Below are 27,726 nucleotides of genomic sequence, written 5' to 3'. Positions count from 1 at the left end.
GAGTGACATATTACGTCATCAGCCAGACATTGCATTAGCATGTTCGCGGCATGGCTGCTTTAGCAAGACGACAGGCTATGGGAGGGCTTTCGTCACGTGGGTGGTGGTGTTTTACATCGGACAGATTTTAGTGCAGGTTAGAGCCTGACGTGATGATCCAGATGATCTTTTATGCGCATCTTTTCACATTAAGTCTCAGATGGAGGGGAGGGCAGCAGGCAAAGGATCGTCTCTGTACTGTGGATGGCACACTGCTGTTTGTGTTTAGTGTGGGAGGAGGCACAGCAGAACCAGAATGTAATACAGACTGTGAGGCTATGGTTGCAAAGAATTGGACCAGTAGCTGCAGTTAGACATTCTTCTCTCATCACAGGAAGAGAATTATCCGCACGCTTTTAAGATTGCGACGTGACAGCGTGGATGCTCTCATCCACTTGAAGGGTGGTGCGGACAACTTCGATCCCATTTTCCCCCTTAAATAGTTCTCCCAAAAGGAGAAAAACAGTGCATTCTAGTGGCTATGTATTTTTTCTTTTAGCTTTTTGAATGTGTTGAAGGGATAATGCACGCACCATACTTCATACATAATGGATTGCTCCAAGTCAATGCTGTTGGTGATGACTCCATTTGGGCATGTAATATTTATACAGCTGGGTGAATTCGCAAGAGAGAAAACCAGGAATATCCTATCTGAAACCTAACAGTTTGCCTTTACTACAACTTTTGTGTCCTGCTGTTGCACCTGCAGGTTACCTTTAGCTTTGTGCAGCGTTGGGGTCAAAGAAAGGGTTTTTAATGATGACAACAAGTCCAGTTTAACTTTCTCTGACACTAAAGAGTAAATTCATAAAATATTACACTCAAATGCATCTCAGCTAACATTTTGCTTCTAGTAAATTAGTTTTAGCTCGCAGGCCTCTTTGATATGAAATTATGCCTGTAGATGCTGCAGGACTGTAGTCACTAAACAGAATCAGATATTCACACAGAGAACTTTCAGATATTGTTGGTTCTGTGTAGGTGTGAATACTATTTTTCTCACCTTGTGTGTTTTCCTAGTCAAGAGAGCTGAGGCAGTCTCGGAGCCTCGGGAGATTCCCGGTTGTGTTTGCGTTTCAGTTCCGCTGTTCCGGTGTCAAAGCTGCTGAATGCTGGAGGTAATGGAAGGCTCAATAGTAGAGAATTGTTCTGGAAGTGTGATATACATTGGTTTCCCCCCAGTTTGCCACCTTCTGTGACAGCAGTTCTACACTTTCAGTGAATGCAAACACTAAAGCTGTAATTCCTTGTAGGTTTTGCCTCAACAAACAACTATTTAGAGAGCGGGCCCAGACAGAGCAAAACTATTTTGTCATCCATGTTTCACATGTTCTATCAGTTTATGGCTTTTTATAAAAATCTAATTGGTAGATGTTTGTTTTGATTTATTTCAGAACGGTGTATTATACAGTAATGTGGGCTTTGTAGGCTTTGGTATGGTCATGTTAACTTGGTAGTCCAAACCTATGTTTTAGAGATTTCAAGAAACAATCGGCTGCATGGTTCAAAAGAATGCAACCCACCATCATACTACAATTTCGACACCTGTAACTTGCACGTAAGCAATCCACTAAGCAGTGGATGACTATACAAGGGGATTAGATCAGACGGCAAGTATTCCCCAATTGGAGATCCCTAACAAAGTCAGCAAAGAGCACATTTGGCGTTGGTCAGCTTGAAACTGTATTTTTTAAATGATTAATGCAAATATCATGTTTTCTGGAAAGCTGCAGGGAACTCACTTTAGAGGCCCTTTGTGTGATTTTTCCTTTTCCCAGATCTACAGTATAGATTTTGGAGAGATACACCAGGTTGAAATAAACCACAAATATGCTTTAATTCAAAAACAGATTATAAAGTTTGGAAAAACTGTTATGCAATGGCCACAATCAACTTTATGGTGTCATTATAAATTGGTTCTGATATGGATAACATATGGAATAATTACTCTGCATACATTTACATTTGGTGAAAGGTTTGAAGCTAATATTATTGTTATTTCTGTTGGCTGGACTTACAAAATATGCTCTAATTCATAAATCTGAAATGTACGGTCTATAGGCAAAATGAAGCAAGATCAAAGTGCATTCATTGCTTTATTTAATTTTGAGATGTTTATGTATATGTAAGAGTCTAATAAATAGAAAACAGCAATAAAATTTAGCTGACTATAGTTGGCGGAGTAGGATCTATTGATCACACACATCTCAAAAACGAGGTGAGCTAATCTAAAAGCAAGGACATGCTATGCATGTTAGATGGGGATGTGGGAAGATTAACAAAGGCATCAATGTTGCATGAATTTACATTTTCACACAATTAAATGTAAACCAATCAGAATTTCAGCTTTGATTTTAGCTTTAATGTAAACTTTTAGCCAACCACCACAGCTAGTACGGAAAATCTGGCTCTAACCTCAGGGCAGACTTAACAGGGTTTTAGCCACTCACAGCGTCAGTGAGGGGCTCTTCTCGTGAGCTCACTGTATTTCTTTAAATTCTCTGTCCATTTGAGGAAGACCTGTCACGTGTCTCGCTTGTGTCGCATGTAATAGTAGCATGAGACACCTGCTTTTATGAAGACAATCACCCGTGACAGAAACAGTCCTGCTATAGAGCCAGTGACCAGAAAGCTGCTGGCAAGAGGACTGTTTGTTAGGGATCTGCCACCCTTTGCAGATGTTGTCATGGAAACACTCTTTTGGGGTTCTCTCTCTCTCTCTGTTTCTCTCATACAATGCAGCATTAGGATGTTAATGCTATACTCAAAACAGTTCAGGTTTCCATGTGACTCCCACGCTTACATAATACTGTAGTTGAAGGGAAAAGCCACTTACAGTATGCCATAGAAATTATACTGTGCCCATGCTACATTGTACTTATTATACAATACCTGTGTACCCATGTATTATACTGTACCTACGCTGATAATTTATGACGTTAGTCACATCAGTTTTTGTGTTAATTGCATGTTAATACACTTAAGTGTTGCATAAAATGGGTCACTTCTACTGTATATGTTGGCTATACACTGCATATTAAAGATGGATGCTTCTTAGTCTGGTGGCCACTGGCCTAAGCCTCGAGTTAAGGATCTCGGTTTTCCTAAATGCTGAGTATGGCTAACTACAAAGCAGGGATAGAGCATGTTCAGATGGTAATAACTTTGAAATCACATGGTAACCTCTCATAATTAATTTTATTCTGCGTTAAATAAGACTTGCAACGATACCATTAACTCATCATGAAAGTGTTTATTGATGTATCAAACCACGTAAGAAATGGGCATTGTAGTCTTTTATAGTCTATGCAAACAATTCAAAGCTACCACACAGTACGGTAGCAAAGTCAGCAGTTTTGTTTTGCCTTTGAACCAAAGCTACACAAAAAATAATCCATGATTTGTGAATTATGCGCGTGTAAATTGCTACCAGATGTTCCCACTGGTCATAAGAAAGAAAGCAGGTTTCAAGGATTTCTGCCTTCCAGATCTGAAACCTCCATGTCTATGTACAATTTATAGTTATACTTAAAAAGAAGGGGGAAAAAAGACATTTCTATGTCTACATATTTTTAACGAAAGCCTTGAGAGGAATCCCAGGCATTCCTGGGTTGTTTATTTGGAGGTTTCTCTATTAGGAGAGAAAGAATAGAAAATAGTTCATGTCTTTTTCTTGCCAATGATATATAATTTAGACCTGTGATATGAAGGCTGATTTGAACCAAACTGAAATGAGACAGACTTCTGATTAGATGATTAGTTATTGATATTGTGACAGTACTCTTTAAAGAAAGTTACTTTCAGAAGGTGGAGTATTGCCAGGGGAACACAAACACACATAAAAACTGTGTGGATGTAATTCAAGTGGAGGAGTAGAGGAAAACGCGTGGACTACCCTTGTGTAATTTTGAAGAGGTGGCCTACTAAAAGTCTGTTACTCACAATCTTTTCCAGTATACAGTCGGCAATGTGAACTATCAAAGGGCATTCACCGCTGCAATTGAGGACAGACTTTCAGTTATTATGTGCATAAATATATATACATTTCCATACATACAGAGTACTAAAAGACAAATGTGAAGCAAGCAAAGACTCAGATGACTTATAAAACAGAGCATTTATGTGATCAAGGATTCTCTGCTTATGTTGATGATTACTCCCTGAATCACATGACCAAACTAGAAACTTTTAATTTCTACACACGTCTTTTTTGGTCATTGAGAGAGTTAACTCTAAAAGAAAAAACATTTTTAAGCAGCTGGCACTATATTCTAATTCACACTGTGCTGTAATGACCTCCCCATGAAGATCTGTGATAAACCTGCTGATGTCTTTAGCACACTGGATATCTCCAGCTCTATAGGTGGGAGATAAGGGTTTTAAAAAATATATATCAGCAGCACACTGGGATATCTGGAACGGTTTCTGTGTTCGATTTAACGCTGACGTCACCCGGGAGCATTGAGCCCTGCGCCGCAGTCGGTCCTGAGATGAATGCACAATATTCAAATCTTCCCTACCTGGTTCTCTCACTCCACCCTGTGGGCTCACCATGCCAGCACAATCCCACGAAGGAGTGGAGACCATCAAAATACCAAATGAATGAAATGAAAAACACATTCATGTTGTGACAGCTGTAAAGTGTGTGTGTGTGTGTGTGTGTGTGTGTGTGTGTGTGTGTGTGTGTGTGTGTGTGTGTGTGTGTGTGTGTGTGTGTGTGTGTGTGTGTGAAAGAAAAAGGGACAATAACTTATTGCTATTGTATTTTATTTTGAAAACACTATTTTAAAAAAATCAAGAGTAATTTTAAAATTGATTTAACTTTAGGTTGATTCATTTTTTGTTTGTTTGTTTTGTTTGTTTTTTGTTTTTTAGTTCTGAACAGGCCCAGCGAAAAATAAAGGCCCACTTTCAGCACTTCCGTTTAGCACAAGTGGCACTATTCCCTATAACAACCATCCAGATCATGCGCAGTGATAGCTGAGAAAATCCAAAATAATGACACATATAAATACTAACACAACAGCAAGAGAGTCTCAGCTTGTCGGTCCTAGTTTACGTCACTATTTTACACTATTACGACATTTAAGACTGGGCATGTGTTTGCTTAACGTGAGGATCATACATCGCTGACCATGTGAGCAGGGTGCTTTGAGGGATACGGTCAAACACCGTGTGCTGATGAATGAAATGAAGACGTTTCGCATCCCTCCTCCTGAGTTGAGGGATTTCAGCACCTTGGACAGCAGCCTACACGCCATTTTCCCGGTGATCCATCGGGGGGCGCAGCAATCACGGTGTTACATGTGGAGGAGAGCGAGGATGTTTGTGTAGCATCAAAAAATGCTCCCCGGCATTCACTGCTCTCGCTTTGATACTACTCCACTACTACTACTACAATTTTCACGCAGACTCAAAGGATAATTGATAATCGCTCTCGCGTCACTCTCTGCGCGGATTTCCTGTGAGATTCCTGCTGCGCTTTACGTCCAAACTTTACGGCTCAATCAAGTGAAGCGCGAGGACAGAGAGAGACGCGGGGGGTTGGTGGGGAGGGAGACGCTATAGCTATGAGTGACGCTTGCTGTGCTCAACCTCTGGACAATATGGCAACGTACAGGCAGCAGTCGACTCGTTAAACGTTAACGTAAAGTAAATGTAAAAATAAACGAACAAATAAAGCAGGAATACACCTCACGCTTCAACGGGGCAGCCCGCCCATTAACGGGTACTACCGGCCCCACACGCCCCCTCCAGCTTCCGCGGCTCTCGTCTAAATTGCACCGTGGCTCTGAGTGAGAGGCGGCGGACCGACGAGCTCTGGTGCTGTCTGCCTGGTGTGAGGGCTTCGGACTGATGTCTCTGCCTGTCAGGAATTTAAAGTGTCTTTCTCCGGTCATGTGCCAGTGTAAGGTCATCTGCAGCAACCGGACCCTGTCTCTTATGTTCGGGTGTAAGGTAAGGCTGCTGCAGCAGCAGCGACTCTCATCTGGATGCACTTTGTTCAGACACCGAACAAAACCGAGCAAAAGGCCTCTGGGAGAAATTAGCTTTCTTTCCTTTTTTTTTAATTATTTTTTTTATTTTTTCAGAGGGGGAGGGTTAAAAGCCATCTGAACCGCGCTTTTTTCCCCCTTCCAAGTGCAAATCCACGATAGTAATTAGTGCAGTGAAGTGACTTGGCCATATGTCTTGAGCCAGCAAGCTTATTCACATCTTAATACCTTTGCACCGCCGAGTGGTCGGGGTTTTCGTGCTCAGATGGTCGATTTCATTTTACACATAGCATGCTACGGCATCGCTGGCAAGCACTGTTGTGTTTAGTGTTAGCTGCTGTTCAGCGTGAATTCACAGTCGGATGCTGCTTAATGAATGGAGCATCACTCCCTCCTGTATTTCTCCTCCGTCTCCATTGGGCAGGTCACGGTAGGGCTTGACCACAGGTTCACTTTGCATTCCAGCAAGGGAAGATGCATGTTGTGCTTTTGACCTTGGAAAAACCACTTTATTGCTCAGGGCCACTTAAGTAGCCTTCATCCTTAGAGGAAGCTGCAACAGAACAGAGCCTGCTTGGAGTAGGGTAACATGAACGGAGAGTAGCCTGTTCTTAAATCAGACCCAGAGGGTGATGTTTGCTGTTTATCAGGAAAAATCAGGCAGTTTTTATTTTCTTGGATGTTTTTTTTTTGGTGTTTGTCTGTTTTCCATCATGATGAGAACGTGTAATCCAAAGAGAGGACATTGGGCATTCATTCACTGATTCTCTGATTGTCCAGATTTTCCTCCCTCCATCCCTCCCAACTTCAGGTGTTTCTAGTATTGCAGCCAGTTCAGAGTTTCCCTCCACATGGCACACTAATCTGTTAGCTTTACAAAGCCAAATCCGACTACACCGCTCTGCTCTGGCCAGTAATTGTCGCTACACTTGCCAAAATGGTGTGTACATGTGTACAGAGCTCCAGTTAATTGTTTGTAAATTCACTGCTGACGTTTTGGTTCGTGTTTTGTCTTGTCACTAGAATCCAGTTCACTTCCTAGTTTGTGGCTAGAAGATAAGACAGCTCGACATCTTCGTCGTATCCTACTACCTGCAACTATTTGAACATTTTGTCTGCTGCAAAGCTGGTGAGGTTTTACGTGGGTGTTTCCTCTTCGTGTCTCTGAAAGGGTGGTCCTGCTGTGCTCAGTATTGAGTTTACTAGCAGAGATAATCCCATTTGTCCCCATGCATCACTCCCTCCTGGCTCATATCCTCCTCTGCATCTCCATCAGGAAAACCACACCTTCCTGGTGGAAAACACATCAACATTCTTCTTCCAGTGATTCAAGCTGCGTCTTCTGTAGTCATGCCCATCCAAGTGAAATGCAGTTCCACAACACAACATTTACTCTGTCGTAAAGAGCAGGTTTCAGGTGGGATTAATGACTCAGTTAAAGCCACTTGTACAGTAATTCTGTTTTAATAGATCTGGCTTCTAAGCATGGGATTCTTTTCATTTCAAGTGTAATTTATAAGCAATTATTTTAGTTGAGATTGTTTGGGAACTTTCTGGTAAGGCTGTCTCTATGATGCCACTGGTAACTGTGTTGGAGCTGGCTTGTTTTGGGGGAAAACACAGGAATCATCAGTGCATTCAGGACTAGCCTCAGCATTGTTCTTTCATGTGCAAACAGTGTATAGATGCAGGTTCAATAGCCCTCCAGCAGCTTGTGTCCAGTCAGTTGCAGTCTCGTGGGGAGTTGTTATAGGTAGGGCTTAATTTGGATCTCTGGGATATACAGTGTATTGGATCAATATTTTTTTTTTTACCTCATATCATGTATTTGCACCCTTTGCTCTCAATAAACCTCTATGTTACACTAGCTACCACATGACCGGTCGTTTTCCAAGGGCTTTCAAGGTGATGTATTTGCATAACCTTTGTTCTTAAACAATGCCCGGCACAAATCCACTCAGTCATTTTGAATACAGTGTCTTAATTAAAAAGGTCTTTCTATGGCTGTAGGCACTCAGCAGTGCTTTAATGGGCTCTCTTATGCTTAATGGCCATTGATGGCCTAGCAACATTCAGTCAAGACGGCCTGCCTCACTTTGTCTTTAAGCCACAATCTGGAGCGGTACTTCTACTAAAGCCCGTGCAATGTAAACAGGCCAAAGAATAGAGTTTTAAAATCGAGCGTTAGTGCAATGAATGATTTATGACACAGGTATCAGCGCGCCTTCATCTCAGTGTCAAGGTCTGTAATCAGCTCACCCCGATAATCAATTTCCGCTGTGTCTGTATTGGAAAATAAACAAAAAGAAAAGTCATTCATTACCAGCCCCCAAAATTTTAAATGCACAGAAGTAATTATATAGAAAGGAGATAGCAGAGAGGATATATTTGGGGCACTGATATCACATTCACCATGCTTAATGTCCCTGTTTTTATAGTCTTGCAAATACACTTCTTCCTATGGATTTGACCTATTTTACTCTGCTGTTTGTGTCGCCTTCTTTGTTACAGAGAAATGAGCCCGAGCTCAGCAATAAGCTTGAGGATTCCCATCACTGTAGTGGAGTGTACAAAAGTTCTTCTCAGGTCTAAGATTGAACCATTTCCTTTATGTGCTTATGTGAGCCAAAACACCACACTGTGTTATGAGAGAGGCACATTTATGGTATGAAAACTAAACCTATTCTGAAACTGACCTTACCGAGTCCACCTATCAAGGTCATGCAAAAAATAAAAAATAATATAAAATACATAAAAGTCTAAGAACAATCTAAAAGAGGAAGCTGTTGTTCATAAACATAAACTGCATCCCATTAATGGGATGGTGGTAGACAATACAGTTTTTAATTTAAACAGCTCTAATATTCAAGCTTACCAACATGGCACTTTCCAAATGCAACAGTCACCAGAGTTAGAGATGCAAAAATGATGGCGGAGCCTTTGATTAACCAGTAGAGGCCCTTGTTACAGTTAATGGTACTGATTTTACTTTTAAGCTAACTTTATTGATTGGCAAACACAAAAAGGACCAGAACATTACAAATGAAAAACTCACCTCGCTGAGCATCTGGCACATGGATATGCATCATCAAACATTAAAATTAAATCCATTTTTAGCCTCGCTGTAATGCAAAAAGATTCAGAGTTGCTTTACCCTCCAGGAAGTAAACATTCACAGAAGGCACAAGCACGTAAATAAGCTCAGCATTTGTCTCCGAAAGCCAAAATGAATCACTACCAACTACTAAACATGAAATACATTTATTTTTGATGTTCAGCCATTTAAAAAGCCTCTTTCCTTTCGAATTGTGGTATAACAAGGTAACGCTTTTTATTCTATGCAAGCCATTAAGAAATCAATGCATTTCATCGAGGCGCTTCATTTGCAATATTTATTGTTGGTACTTTTAAATCTACCATCGCTGCATTTTCATTTCTAAAGAAGTACTGTGGTAAAATGGCTTCTCCATGCATGATCGTGTTTGTGGACAAGTCAGAGAGTGAGGGTTAATGTTGCAACCCCCATTACAAGTGCACCATACGTGAAATCGCATGTGGTCAGCAAAAAAACCCCAAAAAACATGGTGTGTGCATGCTTCTGTGGACCAAGTGAAAGGAGATGAAACGATCATCACTGCTGAGCTGTGTCTGACCTGCAGACTTGCAAAAATTTATTTATTTATTTATTGCTAATTAAGGGTAGCATGGCATGACGTACTCCTCTCAGTGCAGCGAATATCCAACACACCCTTTTATCCACGGGGTTGCACTTAAGCTGTCAGGGCTCTGCTCGTTGCATTGCCTGCACACACTGACCACCAGAAATCTAGTCAGCTGTAGGCTCTGACTCTAGCTTCCTCACGTGTCACGAAGCCAAAAGGAGGGAGCATGTTTGCTCTCCCTTCCCTCCCTGTCTGATCTTGATGTTTCCCTGTGTGCATTAATGCCAAGCATTAATTCAGCAGTCTGCATTTACTTCCATTTACATAATGATAAATTTCACATGAGCTGGCCTACTACTGCAGACTCGTGCAAGTGTTTCTTGCCTCGCAAATAAGTGTGAAGTTCCAGTGAAAGCAGGCTCTAGACAGACACAATGCCCCCCCCCCCCCCCCCCCCCCCCCCCCCCCCCCCCCCCCATGCCCAGCCCTTTGCAGAAGTGCCACAGCCGAGCACCCACTATGGCAACATATACTGTAACTCTGATCTGATTATTGCGTTTGAGGATGATGCATCTGTGTGGGTTTTATCAATGATGAATCATCCCACAGACAGGAAATTCAGAATGTTATTAGCATCAACACGAACATAAATTAACAAGCAAAAAGACTGAGATTTGAGGAAAGTTAAAACCGCACTAAACGTGCGCCAACTAACTGCTAAGGTTGTTTTATGGCCTTTTATGTTTCATTGTGATATGGAAACTACTTTCAGCTGCTTGCTTACCACGAGGGTTCCCACAGCAGGAAGCGCCGCATGTTTGATTTAGCAGTTTTTAATGCCAGCTGCTGTTCCTGCAATGCAAAAGGAGATTTGAGTCATTAACCAGCAACCTTTTGCTCGCCAAGCAAATGGTTCCACTCTGATATAAAAAAGCCTGTTTTTTTACAGTGGTTAAAATGGGATTCGAAACATGTACTGCTGAAAGTATTTGTTTGATTAAAATGTTGATTTTGAATAGGTCTTCAGGGCAGAACTTAAATCATCTCCCTGTGGGACGACGCGGATGCATTTCTGTTGCTGCTCGCTGTGTAACACCTTCGTATTTCAGCCCAGAAGATGTGTTTGCACTTGCTTTTCATTCAATTATGCTAATAAATCAATAAATCATGATAATAAATAATTTAATTATGCATTCTTAAATAAATATTCACTCTTTGCCCTTTGTCTTTCTGTCTTTTGAAATTTTTGTCGGCCCATTAGTTAGATTGGTACTTAATGCTAATTTTCAGCATTGCAAAGGCGACAACTGTAGACTTAAATTTGGGTAAAGAGGGGGTGAATCTAGAGCATCTCCGTGGGGGTATTGGATATTCCTCTTTGTTGGAGCTCCACTTTTTGATTTAGGACTGATGGATTCTTACATTAACATCCTTCTCAGCACAGCTTTAAGCAGTCTGCCCCATGGTAAATGTAAAAGTCTGTTGTTATTGTGGAAGCCAGCATAGCTACAGGATACTAACACTCGTCAAAGTGTTGTGCTGAAACACCTTGGAGAATAGTCTGAAGTTACCATTGGCAGTAGATGAGTGAATTTTCTGTCTTCTGGGGCTCACATATACACGAAAAAAGTGTTGTACTGGTAGGTGTTGGCTGGCAACAGCAATTGTGATAATGCAAATGAGATGAAAGCTGTGTTTGAGGTTTGGCTCTTGTGAAGACACTTGGGAGTGAAAATCAACTGAGAAGGCAACAGTGACTGTTTCTTGATGGATTGTAGTGGAAAAGAGGACGTTCACATGACCGTCACAGGCAAATGTTGCTCTCTTTTCTGCGCTCTGTCAAAGTGACAGTGAATGATGATGCTGGGCACCATGAGTGTTATTTCACCCACATCATCAGTCTGATTTTCAAGATAATGTAAGTAGTCCACGTGAGTGTGGTTGATAGATTCTAGTGGGCTGGTGTGAGGGTTTGTTCACCGATATCCAGGCAGAGCTGTGGCCTACTTACAGTGTGTGAAAGGGAAGAACACAGTGATTACTTTTTGTTGCTTTTTTTCACAGGAAGAGCAAGAAGTAAAGTTAAACCCCAAGTCAAAGACACTTTTATTTTACGGTTTTCACAACAAGCAATTGAAGTGCAGACTTTCGGGTTTAATTCAAGGGACAGCAGAGCATCTCAAAGAACACTTTTCTACTCTATCTGATCACTCAAAGCGCAACTTGGCTCACCCATTCCTACAATGCTTCTTCTAAGTAAGTGCTTTCTGTCTAACATTCACACACATTCATACTCTGATGGACGAATCTTGCCCATGCAGACTGGAGTAGCTTGGAGTTGAACAATCAACCTTTCAATTAGCAGAAGACCTGCTCTACCTCTTGAGCTACAACCACCTATGTTGATGGTTTTAGATGCCAGGCAGTCATTGGCTGCAGGATCATCCAATAATTAAAAGCGATCTTTACAGTTAAAATGATGTTAGTTTGTCCAGTTACCTTTGAGCCTCTGAAAATAGGGCATGATGTAATTCCTAAACAGTCATTTTAGTACTTTTGCTAAACCCGTTGACTTAAAGCTGAGAGTCTACAATTCAATCACATCTTGATTGCTGGGTTTAAAATCAGCCGTGTTGGTGAACAGAGGTAAAATTACAAATCTAAGTGTATTTCTTGTCTAGTCGACCAACATTATGCGTCAGTGAATCATCAGTAATTATATATATGTTTGTTTTGCTGATGTTTGATCCACGCATGAAAATTAACTAGAAATGCAAAAACGACCAAGCTGTTCTCTTCCCCCTACACAACACTGCTGAACCATACCAAACTTGTATAACATTCATTGACTGTGAGTGCAATATTGTCCAAGTGTTTTATTTGTCTGGGATATCTAATTTGTGAATATTGCCTCCCTTGCACATGTGGTTTTCTACCTTTTCACGTTCATTCATTCAGATTATCTCTACCACCTACAGTGTACAGTTCATTGTGTCATCTCAAAGAGCCTCCGGGCGCTTGTTTGGGAAGTTATATTTTGAAAAACTATCCAGATTTAGTTAAATGCAAATGGTCACTGCGACATGAAAGCTGATGAATAAACAAAAGAAAAAGTTAAATATCACCACAGGTGACTGCGTTTCAGCACAGGGAATTTGTGCATAATCTATGTTGTTAAATGTATAACAGGAACATTTTGGTCAAAAAGAGGTAACACATCCTCATCACTTTCATAGGATGCAAATTGATCCTGCTGTCCTGCCTAGTCATCACACCACAGGCCAATTTTGTGGCAGGAAAAACTCTGATTATTCATATTTTTTCCAAAAATAATTACTGTTAATTATTTTTTTAAACTGTCAGGTTTTAAACAATCAGTTGCTCCTATCTAAGTGTTTTAACTTTGGCTTTGTGTTTTGATTTTATGCCATTTTATGTATTTAAACACAAATCTTCAAATTCATTTGAATAGAAACACATTTACTTTTTATGAGATATGTTGTGCTGCTTCCAAACGTCATATCGTTGCAGTACCAAACAGACTCAATAAAAAGCCCTCTGGGTTGATTTTTAAGAATCAAAAGACATGTAAATAAATGAGCATTCACCTTTAATTGACACAGATTTGCAAGTGAAAAGCTTCTAATGGTTCCTGTAATGTCTTCCACATCAAATGCATTTACCATATAAGTTTGTTGTAAATTATATGCCTGAGGGGTAAGGTCAGCTTTCATTCCATTACCTAATGAAAATAATTTAAAAGCTCATGCTTGGTCCTTGAATTACAAAGTAATGTGATGGCAGACAGCATTTGACATTTGCTCTACAATAACTGAACTCTGTTAAACGTTAAATATTATTATTATTATTCACACATAGTACAAGAATTTAAGCAAATACTACTCATGCTGCTCTCCTAACGATGACCTTTAAGTAAGGCAGGCCCTTGGAAACCTCCCTGCCTGTTAGAAAACGATTTAAGTGATCTAATGAGAATTTATGTTTATGAAAACAGATTATATCTTCTTACGTATTTGTGTTCTTGACAGTGGATGTCAGTGCATTCTGTGTATTACAATCCAGAGGGTAACAGCGATGCTTTTCCTTAATTTACCTCATTTTGTCATGCATATACTGTGGAAAAAGTCTCAGATAAAGAGGTTGGTTTATGTGCAAGTGATCACAATCATTCAAAAATGAAACATTTTCCTGGCTCTGTAGAATCACCATCCTCGTAGAAGCAGGTCTTGCAAGTTGCCAGTCATCTTGAAATGCCTCCAGTAGTCTATTTATGGACGTTATTTTGCAGCTAACTTTAATTTTAATGATCACTGGGATATAAAACAAACAAACAAATAAATTAAAACAAATATTTTAAAAATTCTTTGAGTGGTATTATATGATATTTATCCCGAATATGGTTGTTGTGCAAGCTAAAGCCCCACCCACCTGCCATCAAACTTTTGATTTATGAGGGGCAGCCAATCAGAAAAAAGCAGGCTGCCTTCAGAGTGACTTTAAAGTGAGTGGAGCTGAAATAGCTTGTTTCAGCCGGTTGACAAACCGAGGAGCTGCACCTAGAACCAGTTTAGACTGGATTGGCTTGACTGGCTCAGACAGAGATATGCTCTATTATTTAGAAAATGACCATTTCGCTACCGAGCTGTGCGTGGTTGTTTTGTTATCAGGCAATGTTGATGCTCTGGGCATCCAAAAAGGTCGGGTGCAGTTATATGTGTGTCAGATGTGGGCTTAGCTAATTACTTGTTTATTTTTTTTATACTGTTTGCTGATAATGGCCGCCTTCAAACCTCTGAATTGTGAGATGACAAATGAATTTATTCTTCATTGAAAATAGCATTAATGACACCGTCACAATGCTTTTTTGCACAACAAATAACCCAAAACCTGAATTACCAAAGAAAAAAAACACATAAAATTCTGGGATTTCTGCTTCGGAGTGGAAATCTTTTTCTTTTTTTTTTCTTTTAGGACTTTCCAAGCTGTTCTTGTTGAACCCTAACAAACAAATAACCAAAAACAGCTGCCCTCCTCTCACACTGCCTAAGTGTGGAAAAGCCAATTATATCTGATGGTGCAGGGGCTCATTCATTCTCTCAATCTCGATAAAAAAATATTAAGCATTTTTATTAATAAATAAATAAAATGTTCATATGTACATATCAGTAACATGGTTCAGAAGGAGCTACAATATTAACACCAAAAAACAGGTGCATAATTTTCACAGAAACAGTGTAAATGATGGAACGCACAACAAAAAAAGGGAGAATTTTATTGTCTTTGTACTTTTAGTTATTAAACCATCCAATCAGTAGTGATATGCATAACAGGTGAATTCAGTGATGGCTCTTTACCTAGCTGGAAAACCGAAAGGATAGGAGAACTTTGATGATCCGTGGCTGTTGAGAATCCCTCTGCCGCCCGCCCCTCAGTCATGCTGGCTTTGTTAAAATGTTTACCAAGGCTCAGTCAGCTTCAAAATCATTCATAGTGTTCAAATCAATCATTTGTCTTCCCCCTCTTCCAAATAAACAAATCCTGTGTCATTTTTAACAATCACACAGTGTGCTTGTCAGAGAAAAATGCTCCAAACCTCTCTCCAGAAGGACACTGTGAAACATATCTTTGAGTTTAATGTCACATCCCCCACCAGTGGGACAGAAGGCAACATGGCAGCGTGAAGGCTGGTCATGCAGGAAAGGGGGAGGAAGTGAAGACCAGAGAGCTCAGGGCTACTCTGAGCGGTGATTCATGTAATATACTTGTCTTTCCAGGGTTTAAATCAGTGGTTTATATTATTTGACGAAAAGACTTTACTGATACAGTTGGAGTTAAGAATACTTAATTAACCACAATTAGGACTAGGGAAATAGATCAAATATAGTCAGTATATTTTGATTTGTTCTACATGGGATGTAGTAAATGTATTGGGAATGCTTGGTACAAACTGTCATATTTTTTTAAGCTGCCAGCATGACACAAGCTTTGCTGTTTTGCTTCTCGGGCTCTCTCCCATGATTCCTTCGCTCTCATGCACATAAAAATAAGTAGATAATAATAAGTTACCAGTGCCTCCATTTAAGTCAACTGCCTTCGTTTTTTTGAAGTAGGCTTATATTAGTGGCAAGCCTGTAGCAGAATCGTTATAGTGCACCTTTCTAAGCTTACAGTACAAAAGGTTTCACGCCCGGCAAACCTTCTTATGAGAGCAGATTTTATTACAGTTATTACAGAAACGTAATAATAGTTTGCCTCCGGGTTTTACAAATTGTTGAAAATTCAGTACATACACAAAATATGAGCAAGTTATGGCGTATTATGAAAAATGCAAAGTAATTTACATGATTATGTGCATCCCCTTGTAAGTTACGTTGATTTTCCGAGCTGCGGGGACTCCATCCTCTTTTTTTTTATATCAAGGATGCTCTGCTGTATATTCTGCATTTAAAGAGACAGGAATTGAAGCAAAGAGGTGGCTTTAGAATTTATAGATTTGGAGCAGCTGTGGGTTATTGAAATCAATAATTTCACTCAGTTATCTCCCTAAACACATAGACCGATCATTTGGAACCAGACCTTAAATTCTTAAACCAAGTGCATAATTCTTACAGAAACATTGTAAGTGATGGATTGCACATGCAGTAACAACAGGAAGGGATTGGTTTCCCCCTGGCCTGTATTTGAGGCTCAGCCTTAATTTGTTTGTTATGACCATGACCCAGATGTTATTAGAAGCACCTTAGCTACTTTCTGCAGAAGAGAGCCTCCAGTATTGCCCAGAAAGTGTGATGTCTTGCCACAGATACGGCTCTCTCTACTTCTGCTCTGTGGCAACAGCGACTTGAATTGTGTGTTTTTGTCAGACAGTGTCGTGGTCAGGGTGGCAGATGAAAAAAAAACGAGGATTTCAGCAGTGCAGAGGTGCTGCTTGAAGACGGCTTTTTAACTGGCTGCCAGTTCACGTGTTGTTTCATATTTCATACTTGCTCCGTTTTCTAACAACAGAAACACGAAAAAAAGTGGAAATCAGAACAGCTTTACTGGGAATTCAGCTTCATTAAAAAACATGCTGCTGTCTATATGTGAGTATAGACAGCAGCACAGTAGCTCCATAGAACTAGGCTACATTAATCATAGCTACGTCGTCATGACATTTCTTCTTTTAAAAAATAAGATATATTAATTTAACAGCTGCTAAAAGTATCCAATTACCTAAATAATAATAATATTTTACTGGGTTGTATTTTCTTTTTATGTTTTTGCATGCAAGTTTAATATTGTAATATTGCTTGGGATGAGTTTTAAAAACAGAGAAATATTTTGCATCTTATTATGGACCATATCTCCCAGTTGAGCCACATACTTAATTGAATCTGTTCTCTTACAGTGTGCAGGTAGTTGGTGGTATGCAGTTACATAATAGTTAATCTATGTATACAACAGTGCAGTAATATCAGACTCAGCGCTTTGCACAGAAAAAAAGGGCTTCCAGCTTATTAACCTGTAATTATGCAACAACAACGAGTCATTTCTTTCCTGCCTTCATGCTGCTGTTTTCTGTTGATGGGCTCGCTTTTCTTTCTTTTTTTCCCATTTTTACCCATCCCCCTCACTTTCTCTTCTATCCTCATCTCTATTTCACTCCCTCTCTTTCTTGCTGTCTCAGTGTAATGTGATCCAGGACCGATGCTGGCAGCCCCAACTGTGGCACTGCAATCTCTGCTCTGCTCTGGTTGCTAGGCAGCCTGTCTGAGACAGAGCTCAGTGATGCACCTCTCTCTCCAGTCTGCCTCCAAAACATAAATAAATATATATATATATAAATGAGAAAGGGGATAGTGGCAGGGTTGGCAATCGGGCCACCAGCCAAAATTCTGAAGGACCCACCAAATGTTTCCATTTTTCAGATCGGCCGCTTCACATCTGCAGTGCAGCACGGTAGTACACTGTGAGCCTTCGAGGCTTCAGGAGCAGCGTACAGATATGCAGAAACCGCGAGCTCTAACCCGCAGGACTAGCAGATATCCACTGTGATGCTGCCCACGTTCTCGTGTGCTTGTGATGGAAAATTGCTGCGTGCAGATTTTGTGTCATCACGCCTAAAATGAAACCTACCATGTGTGGCTAAAACAGTGGGCTGCTGGCAGGCTGCCCAGGTGTGGGATATCGGTAGGGGAGTGAGGTTACTAGGAAGAAGCCGCATGATCGGCTACTTCAGAGCCGCTATGAGTCACGGCTCCAGTTGCTCCATGTGGCTGTGGAGGACGTTAGCTTTGCTCAACGCACAATGGAAACATTTTGAGGCCTCCGTTTGTCCAATTTGCGCTTGTGGGCGTCACACATGTTATGTGATAAACTAGATTTGCATATAGATTGTCCGCTTTTAGCTAAAAATTCCTCTTTAGTAGAAATACTGTGCTCTGCTCTTTGTACAGGTAGACTGTCTTTTACATAATAATGTGTAAGAAGATCAGAAACCAGCGAAAGGTGGCGGTAAATTCTGTTTGTGATTTACCTGTTATCGAGCTCCTTTTACATAAGACCTGGCGAGACTAATACCCTCGCCTGTATCTGTGTGTGTCTGCAGAAGTACAGGTACCAGGATGAGGAGACGCCCCCCTTGGAGCACAGTCCAGCACATCTGGCTCAAGGGAAAAGTGCAGAGATGCTTCATATGAGTGACAAAAACCTCGCCGCCATGGAGGCGATCCATGGCTACACACCACACACGCATATCTCACCTGTCAAGGTAGGATACGCACGTTCCAAAACACACTCGCTTATGTGCATTGGTAATCAATACACAACACTATTACAACAGCACAAAGCACTCAGCTGTCAACACTTAGGAACGACGCCGTTAGCCCACGGTGCCAAAATAAGCACACCCTTGCTCGAGAGCATATTGCAGAGAGCTTCACACATCATCGTTCCACAGCCAATTATATATGTACTGCAGTGCTGAATATTCAATGCAACATCAGTGAGATAACTCTGACTTCACATTTACATGACTTCATGTGAGCCACTTTGCGATCTGAGTGCATCAGAGATTTATTTTTTTCCTGCAGTGCAGCTCAAAAACCCTAATTACACACGTGCTAATTATGCTAAATGTATGTTCTGTGGAAGCGGATAATTGTATTTATAATTCATAATATTTGATGAAGACGCTTGAAAATTGCTGTTATTATTAAAGAAGATTGTTTAACACCCCCCTAAGAAAAAAACAGTATATATCACTGATTATTAGATTTCTAATTCAAACAAACACGCACACTATCTATCTAGTATAGGTTTTCTTAAGATGTCGTGTTGTCTTTTTTGGAATCATGGTCAACTTAAGTATGGTAATGGGAATGTAATACATTTATGGGGAATAGATACGGCCCCTGGCACCTTAAACGGTCAGATCAATTTTGCACTTACATGAATTTGCACAGCTTCAAAATCAATGTGCAGGATGCATTTAAGAGTTTTAAGGTAGTAATGCGAACACTTGAGACATTAAAGAATGCATTCAGATATAGGTTTGGTTTAATAAATGATACCGTGTGACAGCAGCAAAAAAAAAATCCAACAAATTGAAATAAAATCTCTCATTCTGAGTTTGGTGGCAGCAGATAGCTTGACTGGCGGATGGAGTTGCAGGTACAGAATCAAATGTATAGAATAAGGAAATGCTTACGATTCTTTTTTGCAATACAGTATTTAATGTCTTTGAGAGCTTCATGACAAAGAAGGGGGCAATGACACCAACAGCACAGGAGATGCCGGTCACACAGTCAAACGATACAGCTGACATCAGTAGGAATATGCTAGGAGTGCATTAGCAAATACCTAGTGTAGCTACAAATGTAAAGGTGTAGGCTATAATGGCCACTTAATAATGATCTGTCTCCTATGCCCACATGCGTTATTTAACAGCATCCCTTGCTATTAAAACTTAAGAGTGCCTGCATTTATTTAGTTTGATGGGGGTTCTTTGAGGAGGGAGGGGTTATCAGTTTCTCACCAGGGAATACAATGGAGAGGCTGAGTTATTGTTGTCTGCTGCTGTTTAAAATATACAGCTGTATGTTCAGCATGAGCTCTGGTGGCCATGGAGATTTCTCCTTGAGGATGCTGTGAGGAGGGTGCTCTGTATGGGAACACTGCCAAATTAAAAACCACCGCAGTAGCTTTGGAGAGTTAGGTCAAGTCGTACAAGACACTAGAAAAAGTTCCTTACTCGGTACAATGCACAAAAACTTGTCCAGATAGAGATTTTAAATGGGTATAAGACTGTATACTGCAGGAATAACACAGGGTAATAACATCTAGGAGTAGTGAAGAAGGTGTGAAAACCCATGTTTGTTATTTTAGCTCTCATCATCTTGGTATTGTTCTTTTAACCGGACATGAACATATTTAGACTAGAGGGAAGAGCAGGGGAGTTAAGAGCTAAGCTTGGGTAGATATTTGCTTCCATAATTTGTTACAATAGGAAACTTGTGACTTTGGTACAGGCTTAACAACAACATATCAAAGCAGCACTACCTTAATTATGCCTAAATTTAAGCCTTTGTGTGATTTTAAGGAGTAAATTATATAAAAATCAATTGCCTGTACAACTATAATGAGGTAGAAAATAATGAGAGCAAACCGTTTTATGCCAAGATGTAATCATGTATATGTCGGCCTAAATTTGGGTATTTTAACATGAGAGTCTATTAGGGATCGGCTCTCTTTTGAAGCCAACCTCAAGTGGCCACAAGAGGAACTACAGTTCTAGATTTCATTTTGGCTTTTGAGGTTGCTCGTTGATGGGCACAAACAAGAAAGTGGTTGTAATATATAATATACATATATTTTGGTTGTGGTAACTTTGTCTATAAGTCTGTGACTCTTACTCTAAAGTTCGGGTGTCACAATGCGCAGCTTTGGAAAACCTAAAGAACTTAACTTTTAATTACATTTTACAGCTTTCAACACCATTACCATTTATACTAGACCGATTATTCTGATTATCATTATTATTATTATTATTATTATGATTATTATTATTATTAAATATATTAAATTCAGTCTGGACAATGAACTACCATAGCTTTTGTAATTTTAGACATTTATCACATAGTTTCATTGGTCCGGACAGCTGAAGATCACAGTGGGCTGTATGTGTCCGACGATGTAACATGACTTTGACGTCCCTGCTTTTGAGGCTTTACCCGTGAGGTTGTTCAAGACTGACAACAAAAAGATGACATGTTTTTCTCTGTTAAACCATTTTTTGTAGATGTTTAAGGGGGTGATGTGTTGTGACAGTTAAAATATATATTTAAAAACAAGATGACGTGTAAACGTGTCGCATTATTAGCTTTTACAAAGGACAGACAAGCTCTCTTTTTTTTTGTTACTTTGAATCCCTGTGCTCCCAGTTGAGTTTGCTATCCAGCACATGCCAAGGGATCAGTAATTATTCATAGTTGATGGGTGCACCATTTATTATGGTAATGTGGCAGGAGAGTTACTCCATTCTCTAAAAACCCACCAGTATGAGGTTTATTAAGTCAAATAAAAAATGTAATGCGTGCCCTCCAGTGGTTCAGGTCCATTACATGACTCATTCAGTCAGTCCTTTGAGGCTTGTGGTATTTTTTTCAGTATATATGAGTTATCATACAGGAAATATTATTTATGATCTAATAATGATAACGTCTGTGAGGTTTTTTTTAATATATGTTTCAAACTGGCAAATTGCCCGATTTACTTATTGTATCCCATTACACTGAAGAGTATTTTATATGAATATCAGTAGGTCCCTCTTTTATCGTGAGCATGGAGACTGGCCACTGTATTAGGTACACCATGCATGACTCCTTCTGCTTTCAGAACTGCCTTAATTCTTCACGTCATAGATTCAATATGGAAACATTCATCAGAGATTTTCGACCCATATTGACATCATACTGGCATCATGACATTGCAGCATATTTGTCAGCTGCGCATCCACAATGCAGTTTCCTGTTCCAACGCATCCTAAAGGTGCTTTACAGGATTGTGATCTGATGAAGGTGGAGGCCATTTGAGTAAAGTCACTTTCATGTCCCCCCACCCAGCAGTGTGAACCATTATTCAAGGCAGGATGGATCCCTGCTTTTCATTGCAATTCTCGATCCTGTCAAAGTGTCCACATGTACAGAGTTGCTGCCACATCATTGGCTAATATTTGCATATAAGCTATTAGGTATTAGATACTGGCATTAATGAGCAGCTGAAGAGGTCTCCACTAATAAAATGGCACTTAGTATATAACTTTTTCTGTGAACTGTTTCATTAGATGTGCACTTTCATTAGAAAACTAATTGTGTTGAGGCTGGCATGCAGAAACAGTGTGGAGAATCAGGAAATTGGCATCAGAAATATGAAATAATTTCTGCTTTTCTTCTGTTATTTGTATTTCTCCTCAAACAGTGACTGACTCTGCTACACTGTATCATCCTTACGAGTCTTGACTCTTTATTATTTTGACTGCTAAAGCATTTTATTGGTGGACTTCAGTTTGTGCAGCATACCATGACTTTGTACTCTTAATTGGCTTCATAAAATTTATAAAGCATGCTTCTAATGCACATGTAAGCCCTTATCTAATTATTTTCCAGAAATGTAAATGTATTGATTTTCAAGGGGAAATTTATAAAATTGCATAGAATTACATATTAATTCAAATTAATAACACTGAATTTTTAATTTACTTTGGTGTGTAGATAGGTGTTATAATTGTTTAAATAAAATTCCTGCTTGGTTTTTGTGTTTTGTCTGACACCATTAGACCACATGTATCTTAAATTAATAGTAGTTTGACATTATAGTACAAATGTAATCAGTTTTTAATTGCCTTTAATTGCCTATAACTTAATTTGTTAGCTAGCATAAGTTTAAAATATACTTACTTATTTAACATTATCTACCTTTTTGCCTGTAATGTGAGGAGAGTAGTTGTACATAATACTTCTAAACTGCCAAGCACAGAGACCTACAGGGCTGCTGAAGCTTTAATTTAGAGTGCTGTGATATTTTTTCTGTTACGTGTTTAGATTTTGATTCTTGTTGAAATGTAATGTCGTTTCCAGTGTGTGTGGGCAAGAGAAGTGTAAAGTCAACAGGCCACCACTATTGCAACTCCTGTAGTGATTAATGGCCAGTCACTGGTCCTCTTTAAGGTTGTTTTTCAAATGTTAATAAAAGCAGTATTGCTGTTTAAGTGCAGTGTGTAGTCTATGGCACACGGAGATGCAGGAAAAAGTGAAATCTGTCTTCAACATGTAATGTAACCACTGTTAAATTTCATTCGTTTTCTGTCTTTCTAAATAAAATATTTTCTTCTATAACATTTTTTAAATTAATTTTCAGAATTTATTGAATTGAATTTATTGAATTTATTCATAAAATCCTATTATAATACAAGAAATTGTTTGCCCATCCTACACAATCAGGAGTTGAGCAAAAAAAAAACAAAAAAACATGGCACACGGGTATATTTTAAAGGCCCTGAAGATTCTTATCTATATCAGATATGTCATCACGTTACCTAGCAACTACCTAGCAAAAAGCTAAAATGACCCATTTTTAGTATTTATGCACAAATGTATTTAATTTATGAAATCATTACAGCATCAATACATTTTCAATTCATAACAGCAACAGCAACATCTGCTTTAGTTCCTCAAAACTTAAATTCTCGGTACATTATTTTGTTGTCACGCTGCCTAGTAACCACCTAACAACAGACTAAAATCACAAACAATACTTGGGTTTGGGCATGGCCTCCTTTAATTTTTAATATTTCTACAACATCAGTGTGTGTTTTTATCTCCCCAAAGAACCTAAATAATTTTTTTAAACCTAAATAAATATGTTGCAAAATATGATGCACTTTAAATGTTATATATGCAAAATAATATATAATTATATATATAAAAAAGAATATGTCAGAACGTTCAATAAACTTTTTTTTTCATTCAATTCTCTGTCAATTATGTCATGGTTTAGGCTTTAAAAAGTATGACACAGTCACTATAACCAAGCTGGAACTGTACTGCTCACCACTTTTAAGTGAAAGTTGCATCATTTTTGAGGCAATGAGTTTTTAGAATTCTAAAACCAATTTAGCAAATATTAAAGTGCAGGCTGTGAAAGCATTTCCTTGATATCATCCCTCAATGTGATATTAAGTACAGTGGGTAATACTTGGTGTAAAATACAAGGGTTTTGCAATATAAACTAAAACCATAATGAGGTTTTGCATTGTGAGTGTCCCATGTCTCTAAAAGTCTCCTAAAATAGATTTTCTACAGTCTCCCCATTTTGCCCAAAGACATTTCTGGTGCTCAGTATGTTCACTGCATCAAAACTTGTGTGACACAGAGAGCAGTTTATAAACCACTAAATTGCATTAGCAGCAATAACACTGTTATTAAGACACCTACACTGCAGTGAAATTCTGTCTTGAGGATATTTTTCCTAACATTTGAAAGAGAGCATGTTGATGTTGTTTGCAGTGGTGCTTTTTTGAATCAGGATTGGCCCTATTTCTATTTTTGGAATACCGCTATTATTTATGAAGTTTTGTGTTTCTCTTCAGGGAGAGCTGAATGCATGATGAAGTACAAAGGTCTGCCTTAACTTAGTTCAAAGTGAATTGTTCACATCACGCTCTGGGAGCTTTGCGTGTGCATCCTTGAATAGCTATAAAAACAAATACAAGAACGTAACTCCGTCCTAGGCTGGCTGGATGCATGAACATGTGGCGACCCTTATGTTTGTCCCACTCAGAGTTAGACGAGTAAAAATCATATTGTGATCAGATTTCTGCGATATTATGAGTCACATGCAAATATTAATACAGGCCTGATAAAGATATTTAATAATTATTACATATGGCTTACAGGTAATAGATTTTTTGTTGTTAATTGTGATTTTGATGAAGATTTAAAGACAATAATGGTCAATTTCAGGATAACTATGATGATGATGATGCATGATGTTTATCTGCACTGTGTTGCTCCATTTGCTTGTACTGTGTCCTCACACAGTACCCCCGAGGGCTCTTGTGAACTGGTTTGTTACTTTTTGAACAACACTGGAAACCCTGGCCTTCATCAATTGGAGATAAAGTATCTGAATTTCAGGAGCGGGACTACGCCTCCAAACACGCTCCTCCCGGTTCTCATCTATATATGTTCCCCCAGTTATACAAGCTGTTCATTCTCGTTTACAGAGAGGATGTGGGTCCAGCGAGTGAATAACATTGCCCAAGTTTTACTTTCCCATCTTTAAAAACCTTCTCCACACTACCTAACCCCTCCTGCAGCCATCTCACATGCTTGAGACTGCGTGGCAGCAGAAACATTGACTCATTGCATTTTTTCATACTCTTCAGCTTTGATATGACTCCTGATTTGCCATTTAGCAAGCCAAAATATTTCCAGTGAAGCACTGAATAGAAAGCAGTGTCTATATTAAGAAAGACAGGTAGTGTCTGTTAATAACAGGAGGAATCGGCATGAATCAACTGAATGAAGTGCTGTGCTGGATCAGCAAATGCAGCTGTCCTAACATTCATACTTTAATTACATGCTTTGTTGTAATATAAAACTTTTCCAGTGGGAGGAAACGGGTCTCCTGACATGTGAAAATGCTGCAGTGTTGCTGTTTGTAAAATTCATGGGCACATGGTGGATTGTTTAAAACTTCAGCTGTGCAGAGTAATCAATTCTGCTTTAACAAGCACTGACAATCCCACTGTTTCTTAATGGTTGTATGTACCTGAGTGTTTTTTACTCTCTCATATATAAGCTATCAGTGAGTAGTAGAGACAGTCCGTCTGTGTCACTGTGTATTCTGCTTAGTTTGATTGTTTGATTGCTGTTCTGCATTAATCCATCTTCAGGGCTGGTGCTTGTATAAATGATCAGTATACAATTTTTAATCAATGTTTCTCGATGTGCTGTCTGTGTGGTACACTGTTTTTAAGATTTTGCATATAACAAGTATTTTACTTTCAACACTGTAGTACAGTATGTTACAGTGTGGGCCCTTTAACTGTCGCATTCAAGGCCTGCTTTCAGGATTTCTTAGAAATATGCAAAATCAATCGCCACAAGAGAAAAGACTGAGCGGTACCCGCTGTTCTTCCCTGTGCCGATGTACAAGGCCTGCACAATTACCCTCTCCTTCTGTTGTTTTGCAGCCTGTGTTGATGTCTACGGGACACACTCCAATGTACACCTCCGCTGTTTCCACACTGGTAAGAGCACAGCAATCCGTGCTGGTCCATCAACGTGAAAGTTACCAGTATCATCATCAGTCATCATAATCAGTGTGATTTTTATCTTTGTTCCGTGTCTTTGGCTGGCTGTCTGATTGCAGAGAGACAGCTGCCCATTCATTGCCATTTTATCTGTACTGCCAGAGTATGAGGTCATCTGTTTCTGATCATATCAGCGGCTTCATGCTCACTGTCATTCAAATCTCCTTTGTCTAACAGATTTGTTCTGCTCGTACTCAGTGGCTATTTTTGGGACTAAAATCACAGAAATCACTAAAATAGTTTTTCAAATGTTGAAAATTCAATCACACCGTAAGACTCAGATCTGTCGTTACGTGCATGTTTCAGTTCCTATGTTCTAATTAAACAACACATAATCTACCATAGCATTTTTGTGCATGTAGAAGTTCATATTTCCCAACAATCCTAAAACATGTAACACAATGAGAAAACTATCTTTGTGGTCAAGACACATATGTAAAGTCCTGATGTATGTCGCTGCTAAACCTTTAGTGCTACATTGCTAAACCTTTGTGGCATGGATATGGACAGACAGAGACAAGCAGAGATTTGCAAGGGGAGACTGAAACCTGTAGGTGTCAGTGTTAGACCGTGCACACTCAACTTTCATAACCTTGAAAAGCTGGCTGTCCTGCTTCCTCTATAAAGCATTTTTGTGAGGTTTGAGAGAGGTTGCATTTGCATCTTGCTCAATGTGTTGCTCGCAGTTGCAAGGCGAAACGTGCTTATAGTGGTCCAGAAATGTATCTATCACCACTGAGAAGTTTGTTCCTTCCTAACCTTTTATTAGGATACTCAATTTAATTACATTTTATTTATGTAGCACAAAAATCATAACAGCAGTCGCCTCGTGGTGCTTTAGACTGTAAGGTAACCAAGAGAAAAGCCCAACAATCGAAGAGCCCCTTTGACCCCTTTTAAGTAAGTGGTTTGGGAAAGGTGGGAAGGAAAAACTTCCTTCGAACAGGAAGAAACATATGGCCGAAACAGGGTCAGAGGCTGCCATCTGGCCAATTTGGGGTGAGGGGAGGAAGACAGAACAAAAGACACACAATATTATATTGTGTTTTTATTAGTCGAAAATCTGAACATTAGAAATGAGCTGCTACATAATTACTTTAAAAGCAAAAAGACAGGATCATTGAAATAAGTGGAGTTTGGCTTTCAGTCTCTCCGTGTCTCTCGAACAAGTAGTTACTCTTGTAAACTATACGTCATTCTTTGTCTTTGTGGGCCTGCCCTGACTTTGAACACAACGCAATTAATAACACATGCTTAGAATTAAACTGTTTAACATATGGGAGACCACGCAGCCTCCAGCATGAAGTCATCAGTAAGAAAAATGTGTTTGTATGCGTTCCTTCAAACATGCACAGAACGACTGCATTCTGTTGATGCATGCACTCAATTTTCCCCACCGGTCGGGTTAAGTGTGTCCTGTCTTCAAGATGCATTGCGGCAATGCCTTTGTGTGTGGACGTGTTTGCAGCCGATGTAATGCCCGTGTGGTTGTCATTGATGTGTAGGTGGTATCGTCAGTCTGTGTCTTTATTGCTCTAATGGTGTGGGGTTTGCCAGTACCACTCCAGGGCCCATTGATTTATGGGTAGGATTGTCTCTGGAAGCACTGCAATGGTTTGGCAAGTAATAGAAGGTCTTTGGGTTATGTACATGA

General features: G+C 39.5%; 1 protein-coding gene across 3 annotated transcripts in view; it reads left to right on the top strand.

The window, feature by feature from the left end:
* The window catches only part of dlg4a (discs, large homolog 4a), a 62,775-nt gene that overhangs the window by 15,216 nt on the left and 19,833 nt on the right, over nucleotides 1-27,726 (top strand). The window contains exons 1-3 of one of the 3 annotated variants that reach the window (XM_080866352.1): nucleotides 5,441-5,997; nucleotides 18,306-18,467; nucleotides 25,953-26,009. In XM_080866352.1, coding sequence (XP_080722478.1) covers nucleotides 5,896-5,997; nucleotides 18,306-18,467; nucleotides 25,953-26,009 — 321 coding nt within the window. In that variant the 5' untranslated portion in view covers nucleotides 5,441-5,895. Of the gene's footprint in view, nucleotides 1-5,440; nucleotides 5,998-18,305; nucleotides 18,468-25,952; nucleotides 26,010-27,726 lie in introns of those variants that run through there. The other 2 variants (XM_080866354.1, XM_080866353.1) reach the window with 2 other exon arrangements.

Source organism: Rhamphochromis sp. 'chilingali', assembly GCF_963969265.1.
Source record: "Rhamphochromis sp. 'chilingali' genome assembly, chromosome: 19".
Taxonomy (NCBI): Eukaryota; Metazoa; Chordata; class Actinopteri; order Cichliformes; family Cichlidae; genus Rhamphochromis; species Rhamphochromis sp. 'chilingali'.
The sequence above is the reverse complement of the archived record's forward strand: the minus strand, read 5'-3'. Positions and strand labels throughout refer to the sequence as shown.